The sequence below is a fragment of the Oryza glaberrima genome, chromosome 6 (assembly GCF_000147395.1).
Source record: "Oryza glaberrima chromosome 6, OglaRS2, whole genome shotgun sequence".
Taxonomy (NCBI): domain Eukaryota; kingdom Viridiplantae; phylum Streptophyta; class Magnoliopsida; order Poales; family Poaceae; genus Oryza; species Oryza glaberrima.
The window spans coordinates 2,873,071-2,885,191 of NC_068331.1; the positions used below are offsets into that span (position 1 = coordinate 2,873,071).

General features: G+C 41.8%; 2 protein-coding genes across 5 annotated transcripts; one reads left to right on the forward strand and one right to left on the reverse strand.

Moving 5' to 3' along the window:
* The first annotated feature begins 4,053 nt into the window (after window positions 1–4,053).
* LOC127776579 (protein IQ-DOMAIN 9-like) lies at window positions 4,054–8,197 on the forward strand. 4 transcript variants are annotated; one of them, XM_052303002.1, is made up of 6 exons: window positions 4,054–4,244; window positions 4,844–4,964; window positions 6,344–6,487; window positions 6,592–6,819; window positions 7,031–7,144; window positions 7,411–8,197. In XM_052303002.1, exons 2-6 carry the CDS (start codon window positions 4,890–4,892, stop codon window positions 7,909–7,911), a joined length of 1,062 nt encoding a protein of 353 aa, XP_052158962.1. In that variant the 5' UTR covers window positions 4,054–4,244; window positions 4,844–4,889; the 3' UTR covers window positions 7,912–8,197. The 4 variants fall into 4 exon arrangements, with proteins under 4 accessions (XP_052158962.1, XP_052158960.1, XP_052158961.1 ...); XM_052303000.1 differs by having other exon boundaries at window positions 4,055–4,244; window positions 4,840–4,964; XM_052303001.1 differs by lacking the exon at window positions 4,054–4,244 and adding an exon at window positions 4,278–4,481 and having other exon boundaries at window positions 4,840–4,964.
* Window positions 8,198–8,267: 70 nt separating this feature from the next.
* LOC127776578 (uncharacterized) lies at window positions 8,268–10,733 on the reverse strand. Its single transcript, XM_052302998.1, has 4 exons — window positions 10,018–10,733; window positions 9,583–9,912; window positions 9,272–9,477; window positions 8,268–9,155 (listed from the first exon to the last, which is right to left on the reverse strand). Exons 1-4 carry the CDS (start codon window positions 10,040–10,042, stop codon window positions 8,517–8,519), a joined length of 1,200 nt encoding a protein of 399 aa, XP_052158958.1. The 5' UTR covers window positions 10,043–10,733; the 3' UTR covers window positions 8,268–8,516.
* Window positions 10,734–12,121: the final 1,388 nt, after the last annotated feature.

Below are 12,121 nucleotides of genomic sequence, written 5' to 3' on the forward strand. Positions count from 1 at the left end.
TTATGGATGATAATACTGGCAGTAGAATACTAGAACACCTTAAAAGTACTCAAAAGAAAATAAAAATGATGCAACTGCACGAAGCAACGCGTAATGCTGCCGACAAGTATCTGCATGACTGTATCCAGGGCAGGCAGTCCAGCATTTCATATTGCCTCATCATGTTTGTCATTGATACGCATATGATCCGAAATGCGCATGTATAATAATAAAAACCATATACAAATATAATGTGTATTTCTTAAATTATAATTCATATACTACTACTCCTGCTTCGTGCTGGCCTGTCACTGCTGCTGTGGTCATCAGTTTTTTCTGACGATAAAGAATCTCTTTCGAGTATGTAATCTCCGTTCCTTTCGTAGCGGCTGTGTTGTCGCCATGATTGGTGGCAGGCAACAGCTACGTCCTAATTAATCTCCAAAAAAAAATTTCCAGCTGACGAACTAATGCATCCATTGTTGCATTTAAAATTTTAATCAATTAATTTAGGCGCCAGTAAGACAAACCGCAGTCGGTTATACCAATCCAATCATCGAAATCTCAGCATTTATTCGACATCTTATTGTTATTGTACTTAAGTATTATACATTCTAATCATCGTAGTTAGATAGTGATAACTGAAATACTGAATTAGACATGTGGTTGGGCAACATGGCATTTCCAATTCCAAGCTTCAATTCAAATTCACCGATGCTTAAAGTACATTTCTTCTCTTCTTTATCAACGGAATGAGGCCCTTTTATATATAAAAAAAAGAAGTACATTTCCTAAATTTGGAATTTTGGTTGTATTGCAAAATTTTGATTGATTTTTCTGAACTTCCTTTTATATTAAAAAAATACTGAAAGCTCAAACACGTGTGCACATATACGTACAAATTTTCTTGAGGGTAGAAGGACAATAATACGAATCGCACGTGTGCACGCATCAATTAGCAGGCAGTGTCGCATTTTGCCTTGCATTGCACTACACACATCTGCTCTGAAACCCAGCACTCAAATCATCACCATGATTGTACAAGGACACGCCGAAACTGATGGCCTGTCTCCATGACAGTAAGATAACAACGGCAAATCATTCATCTCATGCATCCTATTTAGGACTAATCAACTAGGAATTAGATATTACTCTCTCCGTCCCATAATATAAGGGATTTTGAGATTTTTTTCGTTTTTTACCACTCATCTTATTAAAAAAATTGTGCAAATATAAAAAACGAAAAATTGTGCTTAAAGTACTTTGGATAATAAAGTAAGTCATAAAAAAATAAATAATAATTCCAAAATTTTTAAAATAAAACGAGTGGTCAAATAGTGCAAGAAAAAACTCAAAATCCTTTATATATTATGGGACGGAGTGAGTATCATTCATGACGCCACTAGCTTGCTTGATTAATTATTAATGTCGCTGTAGCTAGCATCGAGATATATATCTCGTCTATCTTTTCTGGATTTGGAATTGGAATTATGCTTGCATGGCTTCGATCTAACACGACCTATTCCTTGGCAGACAACAGTTGGTAGTCTAGTTATAATTAGCACTTCTTAGCATATGGTTTCAGTTTTAAAAGTTGAATCATTAGTTTTTTTGTCATTTGAAGTACCTTACTAACATCCTACATTTGGAACTTCCTTTTGCTTTTACATCTCTAAAAAGATGACGGTTATAATTTTACCAATCTTGACCGTCAAATTAAATTGACAAGTATTCACAACAAAACAGTGTATGAATATCATTGTCATAAGCAGGGTCGTTTCCGACAGTATTCCACTTTCTTTCAGCAAAGAAAACCAAAACCACTGTACTGTATCATATACCAACCGATGCCATTTTCAAAAGCAAACCATAAGGTACCAAAATTATATATATAAAAAAAATCTGAATTATAAATGCTATCTAAAAAGAGGTCTAGAATGCAAAAAAAGAGAGGATGTTCCTCGAGGGACAAATAAACTTTCCCTATATTTGGAAATGTCTTTTGCTTTTATGTTGCTTATTAAAAAGTCAAAATTCTCTCGACGATCTGAACTCACAAGCATTTGTGACAGAAGGGAGTACTAATGCCTTTCTCATAAGCAGATCATTGCAACAATATTTCACTTTTCAGCGAAGAAAATCAAAACCACTATACTGTACCACAAACCAACCGATGATACCATTTTTCAAAAGCAAACCAAAAGGGTACAAAAAAAACCATACGAAAAGTCTGAATTCTGTACCCTATCTGAAATCAATTAGGCTAAAGTTTACTTCCCAACTTTTTCTTCAAACTTCCAACTTTTTCATCACATCAAAACTTTCCTACACACACAAACTTCTAACTTTTTCGTCACATCGTTTCAATTTCAACCAAACTTTCAATTTTGACGTGAACTAAACACACCCGAACCAATCACGGTGCGTGGTAATTAATTGCGACATGGGTGGTTGGAGATGAGTACTGCAACGTAAGACGGGAATGGAGCCGTACTTGGGCGCGAAGTGACGAAGCATCCATCGATTCAGGTGGGAGAAAGAAAGCCTTTCTCTGATTTAGCTCGCATGTCGCTGTTGGCCAGGGAGGACGAGCGATGAAGACGACGAGCAGACGAAGAAGAGAACACCACCATCAACGTACCAACCATGGCAATCGATCGTCTTATCTAATTCCTCTCTCTCTCTCTCTCTCTCTCTCTCTCTCTCTCCTTGGCTTCTTCCTCTCGACTTCGCCGTGCTGTCTGGGCTCACAATTAATCATCAACTACTAGTAAACTAGGGCAGTAGGGCGTGTGCCTAACGGCAGAGACCAGAAATACAATCAGTTTGTGTTTATGTGAAACTCGCTGAATACTTGTTCTTTTATAGAGATAAAAAAATATTGTAATATTATCTAAAACAAATACGAATATATTTTGTATGAAATGTGTTATTTATCTTCTTTATACGGAATATTAACCTTAATTTGATTTTATATGTGCCTATTTATTAAGATTAAATTAATTTTTAATATTGAGAAGTTCGAGAGGTAATTCGTGAATTTTAATATTGCGCTTCCGTAGACACGCATACGTTTTCGTGCTTCGTCGCATGTTAGTGCAATAACGCGCAACCGTTTTCTTACTGGAGCAGACAAGAAGATTTTCGGATTTTTTTATGTAGTATAGAAACAATAATTTTTTTTACTGTCTTTAAGAGTTGTCAAAGTTTTTTTTTGTAAATTTTTTCATCCTAATTTCTAGCATACGAATTTTTAAGTTAGAAAGTATAGTATAACTCATGATACTTATTTAAGTATGGTACACTCTTAATCGCTCGGAAAAAGCAGTGGCATGTCTAGGATTTTTATATAGGTGGTTCAACTTATATAACTATTTTAAATACTCTAAATATAACAAAGTTAGAAATATAAATTGATCAAATGTACATCATAATATATTAATAAAAGAACTTTGTTTTCTTTTTTTTTTCAAAAGTTCTTTTGCATATGTGTGTGTGTGTATATATATATATATATATATATATATATATATATATATATATATATATATATATATATATATATATATATATATATATATATATATACACATTGGGTTAGGAATTTTTTGGGTGGTCCCGGGACCACCCCAAGTCTATGTGAAAAGGTACTGTTACTCGAAAACAACGAAATGAGACGGCAAGATTAATTTTGTTTCTGTTATTAACTCGACAGTTTGTGTGTGATTTCAGTACTACCACGATTTCACTGTGCTGACTGCTGAAGATGAGCTATAAAAAATGTTGCACACTGCAAATTGTGGATTCTCTGAGCAAGTGGATCTCCATACAAGTCAACAAAGAAGTAACTCCTTGTCTCCATTTTTAATGGCAACAAGATCGCCAGCGAGATTAAGGGACAGTAACTCCCACTGCTAAGCAAGATCATTAGCAACCGCACTGTAATTAAAAAGTCCAGTAATTAAAGTCATCAGTGGCTGGCCGAGGAGGGAGGCAAAGAAGGATTAAAGAAAACAACTTGGGAGCAATTAGACAAAGGACTTGATCTGGACTTATATCTAACTCCAGCCTCTTCACCTTTCCACCTTCTCTCCCACCTCTCTCTCTTTCTCTCTCTTCTTCTTCTCTCAAAGGTTGAGGAGAGAGAGAGATCCATTGCTTCCAATGGATGTCTTCCTTTCCTGAGCTGCTGTCTCCCGTTCTCTTTCTGACAGCAACTTCTGATCAGATTCAGATTGCCAACACTGCAACCTTCTGAAGCTCAGGTACTTAGTCACTGCTCAGCTGCATCGTGTTTATCTGTGTGTTTCTTCAGAGTTCTTGGCTTGGCTCCTCTGGTGTTCTTGTGCTCTGGGTTTTGGAGGGAGAAGATAATACTTGTTCATCTGCCATGGATGATGAGCAGAGGGATGGATGAGCCATGGGGTTGACTCTCTGGGTGTTCTTGGTTTCTTGGCTAAGGTTATAGGAAGGAAGTCTGAAGCTTGAGCCCTGTCAGTTCTGTAAGATTTGAGCTGATTCTTGGCTTCCGGTTTATTGCCTTTTGTTGTTTGATTTTAGTCGAATTGTTTTGGGGAATCATTCATATTTGATTCGAGAAGACTTCAGGATAGAAACAAAAACAAGGGTTCATTTCTCATGCTTGCTTCTCATGTTTCTGTCAATTGACAGAAATATTAGGATTTGCTTCTTTTCTCCATGTAAATTTTGATTTGGTTAATGAACACTCAGAGAGATTCAGAATGAGCCAATAAACTTGGTTCATCAGGTGTAATTTTTTATTTCGGCATGTTGCACCATCTTATACTTAAAAACAAAATTAACCCTGTTTTTTTTAATGATTTTTTTCTGTGATCTAAGCAAGGGGGTTGGACAAGGATTAATCTGTGAGGCTCACTCTGATTGAAGCCATGGGGTCTGGGGACTGGTTCAAGACGATCATCAGCAAGAAGAAGTCTAAACGTGGCAAGTCAAAACACGCAAAGGTATCCACTCCATCCATCCATTAACCCCCTTATTTCTGTCACTGTTTCCAAAAATCAAATCCTCATGTCCATAAATATTACGCACACGCGAGAATTTAGTAGGGTTAGAGATGTACTGTTGGTCTACGCTCTTTGAACGTGTGTTAAGGGGTGTACTCGTGGGTATGTGTGGTATGGGAGTGGGGATCCTCGGCTTTAATGCACATGCAGTTGGTGCCTCTGACATGTGGGCCCGGAGCAGGTGGGACCCACATGTCAGTGACACATACAGTACCGCAGATGATTTGTATCCTTGATGTGGAGTATGTGCCTTCTATGTACTCCAAAAAAAGCTGATTTTTTTTCACAACTTCCAAGTCCCTCCTGAAAGTTGAATGGTCATGTACACATAGCCTTGCATGCCTTCTAAGCAACCTGAAAAGGATGCCATACATGCAATTCCATCCCATCATTAAGAAGGGCCAGGACAGCCTCTCTGTGCTGCTACTTGATTGTCTTTGTTGGTTGCGGTCATCATAAGAGAAAGTTGGCTGATGGGAAAAGCTTGATTTGTACATACTAGCAATCAATTATGGGGTACCTTGGATGCTGACTTGCAGAATAGTAGTATGTGTGAGTTAGGTATACCTTTTAGAGTAGTAGTACAACCTTCTGCATCTTTGGTGTATTGGTGAGCTACTGCTAATTAACTGTCCCCACCTACTGACAACAGGACATCTGAATTTGTCATTGTAAATTTACATGGTACACATATAAAAGGTTCTTTGAGAAGCTGAATTCTGTGTCGATAATTTTTTTTATGTTTTATGGTTTGAAAATTGGAAATGTTTTGGCATTGCCACTGTTGCCTGTTCTCTTCTATGTTACTGCAGAAGATGTGTTAAGTTACCCCCATCCCCACCCCCACCCAGAAAAAAGAAAACAAAGTTCTCATTGAGTAAGCATTTTGTTAATTTAGTCACATAAATTCAGAGATCTTTGTTATGCTCTGTCCATGTTATATGTTCAGCAGTCAACCAGTCACTTTTGAACATGGACTGGTCAGTCAAAGTAATTTGACTGTTGAATTGATCTCCTTGGTAGCTTTTTTTTTTGTACATCGATTTACAGACAGAATCTGGCCTAATTATCTCTCAGCTTCTTTCTTGTAGTACTAGTGTAGTTTTTCTTTCCGTGGGATTGTCTTACCGGCTACAGTGCATAAACATAATCTGATTGTACTTCTTGTACCTTTAAACTGCCTCTTATTGAAATGGCATAGCTTCTGCCCTTTGTATTTAAATGATTACATTATGGCTTAGGACATCTGTACATTTACTTAGATGAACTAAACGTCAAATTGACCAACTATTTTCCTCTATTTTGCTTTGGCATTGAAGGTTGCCAGTCAGGTACCCAATGGGCCAAACTCAACAAATCAAAAGTCTAATAATGGTCCTTCCTCTAGTAGTGACCCTGAAGACAATGCAGCACTAGAGGAATGGGCAGCTACTCGAATTCAAAATGCCTTTAGATGCTACAAGGTAACATTGATTTGAATTGTTTCCTTCATTTTGGCTACCACATGAGTTTTCGGTTGCTAAGAAATTGGCACATCATTTCTTGCCGTTTCGTCACTCAAATGCAGGCAAAGAAAACTCTCAGATGTCTCAAGGGGGTTAAAAGATTGCACATTATTGGGCAGACCAATCCAGTTAACAAGCAGACAGCTGCCACATTGAACTACATACAGTCTTGGAACAAGTTGCAGGCAGAGATAAGAAACCGGCGTGCCTTCATGGTCACTGAAGGGCGCAATAGGAAGAAGAAGCAAGAAAATCAAATGAAACTTGAAGCAAAACTCCAAAATTTGCAGGTGAATTTCTCCTAAAGGACCACCATTCCTTGTAAATTTTTCTGCCTACCTAATTATTGTTGGGATTTTTTTGGTCATAACCTATCCTTAATCCTTTAACTGATTAAACAAATCAACTATATTTTGTATTAATAATATTAAATTTACTAGTAAAAGAATACTAATGTTCTTTGACATTGCATTTCCTTTTGGCATCGGCATGTTTTAACAGGTCGAGTGGAATGGAGGCTCGGATACTATGGAGGAAATACTTGGGAGGATCCAACAAAGGGAAGAAGCCGCAGTAAAGCGTGAACGAGCTATGGCATATGCATTCAATCATCAGGTACTAACAATTAATTCAGGTGTCACAAGTCACAACTTCATTCATTGTGCATTCCATTAAAAATCCTGCGTATTGCAGCACATTATATCTATGATTTTGATCTTATATATGACAGAGACTCCTAAGCTAATTTTCATCATGTCTTTTCCCCTTAGGAATAGTTTCTTTCCATGCTACTTATTAGTTAATTCAAACTAGCACTATGCTCATTTCTCTATGTATAAACTCAACATAGTAATCGGCATATTCATTCTGCACATTTTCAGTGGAGAGCAAGGTCTGCCACAAGTCTTGGAAACTTCAACTATGAAGTTGGAAAGGGTGGCTGGGGTTGGAGCTGGATGGACCGATGGATAGCGGCACGGCCATGGGAGCCCCGATCACTGGTCCACCCCGAAAACCTGAAGAAAGGACAGGCAAAGAAGGAAAATGCCAGCACAAACCCATCAGCTCTGAAGCTGCAAGGCTCAATCAGTCTAAGCAACAACATCAATGATAGAAAAGCCCCTAAGAAGAAGTCATCACCATCTCCCCCTGATCAGAAGAAACCGGTAGCAGCATCTCCTCCTGATCAGAAGAAACCGGTAGCACTGTCTCCTCCTGATCATAAGAAAACCGTAACACCATCTCCTCCTGATCAAAAGAAACCGGTAGCAAGGGTGCAGAAGGCAAAGGCAGCTGGTCCTCCAAAGGCAAAGCCCAAGGACATGAAAGGGGGCCAACAGAAGAAGCAACAACAACTAGAGGTTCCTTCGCTCAGTGTGTAAAATTCGCCGCGAAATGGTTACCGCTCATTGTATGATACATCTTGTGAAGTTCACTTTTGTTTTTTCTCCCCACTCTTTGTTTCTCTCTTCTTTTTTTACAGTGACATGGAACAAACAAGTGACCAATGTAGAATGTATTTGGTTGAGAGGTTGCACACATCTGATGAGAGTGGCTTTGATTAGGACTAGGATTCATTGTTGTGCTGTTGTAATATGACTTGTGATGTGCCTGCCTATATGTTTGAATTGAATGGAAGGGTTTTGTTGGAACAACAGTTAAAAGTTCCTTCTTTTGTTAATGACTTCACAACGAATGGTAAAATTAGGTGAGCTTTACCTGGGTAGTTAGCCTCATATTGGCCATGTTGGCTTATTATTATTATTATTTTGATTAAACTTTTCTTTGGACCTATTAATCTATTCAGTTATAAACATAAGTATGCTGCCATCCCTTCATGTCTTTGCAGCCGCGGCTGCAGGTCCATATATCAAATAAAAAGATGAGTGTTAACGACTCCGCCATTCTTCCCTGACATTGTTCTTCCACATATTTACAGTAATTGTTTATGACAAGAACATAAAATATAATCCTCACTTTATCTGTACTAATACAAGCTAGACCAGGTTACCGTCACAGACACGTCCATATCTTCAAGATTGTGTGACATTTTCTTATAGGTTCCAAACTGTGGTATGAAATTCAAAACGTCGTAATAAACATCCTCGCTTGCGGAGAAGAACCCATCATTGTCGTAATCACTAACAACACCATCTGGAGAGCAATCGCCATGCCCAATCTGACTACTGGAGTAGCCGTACACGAACAGCTTCAGATGCATCTCTCTGTTGATGCACACCGTGAAAGGCAGTAGCTTGCCTACGCTAACCTTGCTATCGAAAACCAAATACATACCCTTGATCATCGATAATGCGACAACAATGGCAAGCGAATCGTAGTGAGTTCCTCCGAGACGAATCACCTCGATCTCCACTGTAGCCAGCACGGCGTTTGGTACAGCAGCCATCTTCAGATCAATGGCACCACAGTGGCCAGTGTCAATGTGCCAGTGGAACCTTGAACGTTCTTTGTAGAAAGATGGACAGTAGATGGAGTAACCATCTACCAATACTCTATCTTCTTGTTCTTCTTGACCTTTGATCATTAGGTGATACTCCATTACCACTGGCCCTATTGCGTAGATGCCACGAGGAGGCTGGATCAGGGGTTGCACCTTATCAGAACCCTGCATATATATATGTATGATAAAGAGTTACTCCTGTGAGATAAAAACCTGAATGCTTAAGGAAGAAACTAATTAAAACGATTGCATAAAAAAAGAAGAGTTGATCAAGTGCTCACCGGCTTAAGTGTAAATGGTCTGTCTCTTGGGTATTCAAAGATGAAATTGCGTTCTTGGCTGTTTCGTATATCTCTGAATGCAAACATACCATAGATCTCCTGAACAACATTGTCAGGAGAAGATACAGTCAGACCAAACACCTGGATGGCTCGACGGCAAGGCTCCTCATTATTCTTCTTCTTCCTTCTCAGTGGTAACTGAGGCACTGCAGCAGAAATAACCAGTAAATATGGTAAAGTTCAAGAACATATAAAGTTAAATATTTTTTTCTTTTCTTGAAAAAGATTGGTATGTGAAACGATGAACTTACTGAAATTGTTCATAGATAAGAGGTTTGGATCCAGAGATTGGCACGGCCCATCGACGTGCAGAGACCCCTTCCAAATCGTCATGATCCCAAATGGATCAGCAGTGGAGACAGAGAATTTCATCTGTTCCATGATTTGGCTCTCCCACTTCTCCTCCGAAGCGAAACGGACATCCCGATTTTCCATTGAGAAGTAATCGTCGTCTTCGTCTGAAGACTCCTCATCATCATCATATTCGGTTTCGTCTGAATAATCGTCTTCTTCTCCATCTCCTGCTTCCTCCCATTCAGATTCTTTCTTCACCCATGAATCCACATCCTCCCCCTCGCGATCTGTCCAACAGAAAAAAAATTAGTCCCCAAAATCATGATGCAGTCAAGAGATCGAGAGAAGGTGAGGAACAGGTAGCGAAACTGAAATTGAAGGCAATAACTAACCTCCTCTGCTACCGCGCGTCATCATCTTGATCTAGAATCGATCAGGCTCGCTCGACGATCGATCTCGAGGTGATCTCTCAACTGTTGCGGGAGATCGAGAGGAGCCGCGCCGGTATATATGCGCCAACAGTACACAGGAGGTTTTGATTTCGTATCGGATTCGGAGTTGGAAATTTCTCGACCGACCGAACAGGATTCACACTCCCATTGCGATTCGGAAATGTGTATGAGATCTTTATTTGAATGAGTACTACTACCTATTTCGAATCTGAACGAACTGTTTTCGTGTGAAATTTACAGGTTCTCTTTTGAACGCTTACTACCTATTTTGAATTTGAACGAACTGTTTCGTGTGAAATTTACAGCTTCTCTTCTCTTTTGAACGGAAGCAAATGACGTTGCAACGATAGCCCCTGCATCTCCTCCGCGACGAGCACCTTGAACCCCCGCCGGCGGCGCAGTTGAGCAGCCTCGACGACAGCGGCGGCAGCACGGCGTCCGGCGCGCCCCCATCCTCCGAGGAGAGTGCCCGAGGCGTCGACCGCGCGCGAGGACGCGTTCTAACAGCTTCACCACCGCCTCGGCCACGGCCGGTCCAGCCGCTCCCACACCGCCGGCGCCTGCGCGCCGCGTCGGAGAGGAACTTGGTGGTGCCGGCGCCGGCGCAAAGCGCGTGCGCCACCCGCATCTCCAGCGCGACGCCGCCGCTGGCGAACCGCGTGTGGCCTGGAGCGCGAGCGCCGCGGATCGGAGCCAGGGTGTCACTCACGGATATGGACCTGATCAGCTGGGCTTCAACTGTGAATCAATGGACCAGCTCTAGGCCCAACCGGACTGATTACAAAACCAAGCAATACTGCAGGGAAAAAGTACACCGAAGGTCCCTCAACTTGTCATCGAGTTACAAAATCGTGCTTGAACCGCAAAACCGGATACAACGCGTCCCATAACTTACAAAACCAGTGCAAACTAGGTCCCTTGACGGTTTTGACTCCGGTTTTGTCCGATGTGGCAGTTAACTCAGCGTGGGACCCACGTGGGTCCCACATGTCAGCCTCTTCCTCCCCTCTCCACCTCTCTCCTCCCCTCTCCATGGGCGCAGCAGATGGGCGCGGTAGGCCGGTGCGGCGGCGCGTGGGTGGCTGCCGGCGAGGGAGGAGCTGCCAACGGTGGCAGCGGTGGCGGCACCGGCGGCAGCACCTCGAAGAACCCACCACCTCCTCCCGGCGGGCTGAACAACGGCACCTCGAAAAACACACCACCACCTTCTCCTCCAGCTTCGGTCCATGGCCGCAAATGCCTGCGCCGTTGGCGGCGGTGGTGGCCATCGACGCCTCCTCCGTCGGCCTGCTCGACCTCCCCAGGCTCAAGGCCTGGGTCGCCGCCCTCGCCCACGGATGGGGTCCCGCTGACCCGGGCCATTACCCACGCCGCCCCGTCGCCGACCTCATCGACAAGATTGACCTCGATGGGGACGACCGGTGACGCCGCCGCTGCCGCCGTTGGCAGCTCCTCCCTCGCCGGCAGCCGCCCGCGCCCGCCGCACTGGCCTACCGCGCCTATCTGCTGCGCCCATGGAGAGGGGAGGAAGAGGCTGACATGTGGGACCCACGTGGGTCCCAAGCTAAGTCAGCTGCCACATCGAACAAAACCGGAGTCAAAACCGCCAAGGGACCCTAGTTTGCACTGGTTTTGTAAGTTAGGGGACGCGTTGTATCCGGTTTTACGGTTCAAGGGCGATTTTGTAACTCGATGACAAGTTGAGGGACCTTCGGTGTACTTTTTCCATACTGCAGCGGTGCAAAGGAATAAGTTCACTAGAGGTCCCTTACCATGCCAAGGAATCTGATTTTCGTCCTTCAACCAGAAAACCGATACAACGGGTCCCTTAACTATCAAAACCGGTGCAAAGTATCAGCGGTTTTGATGGTGGTTTTGGCTGATGTAGCGCCTACGTGGCCGGTTTTGAAAGGCTAAGTTCAAATTATGTTATTTGAGAGGCTAAGTTCTCGATTTAAAAGGTTACATATATCTTAAATGTAAAGGTCGGGAAAAATACTATTCTCTAAAAAAAAATGTCAGATCTTCAAATTATTACTACCTG

Coding starts and splice junctions, on each gene's coding strand:
- LOC127776579 (XM_052303002.1), top strand. CDS start 4,890: ATGGGGTCTGGGGACTGGTTCAAGACGATCATCAGCAAGAAGAAGTCT. Junction 4,965..6,343: donor GCAAGTCAAAACACGCAAAG/GTATCCACTCCA, acceptor TTGGCATTGAAG/GTTGCCAGTCAGGTACCCAA. Junction 7,145..7,410: donor CATATGCATTCAATCATCAG/GTACTAACAATT, acceptor GCACATTTTCAG/TGGAGAGCAAGGTCTGCCAC.
- LOC127776578 (XM_052302998.1), bottom strand. CDS start 10,042: ATGATGACGCGCGGTAGCAGAGGAG. Junction 9,913..10,017: donor GACGCGCGGTAGCAGAGGAG/GTTAGTTATTGC, acceptor TCTGTTGGACAG/ATCGCGAGGGGGAGGATGTG. Junction 9,156..9,271: donor GACCATTTACACTTAAGCCG/GTGAGCACTTGA, acceptor ATATATATGCAG/GGTTCTGATAAGGTGCAACC.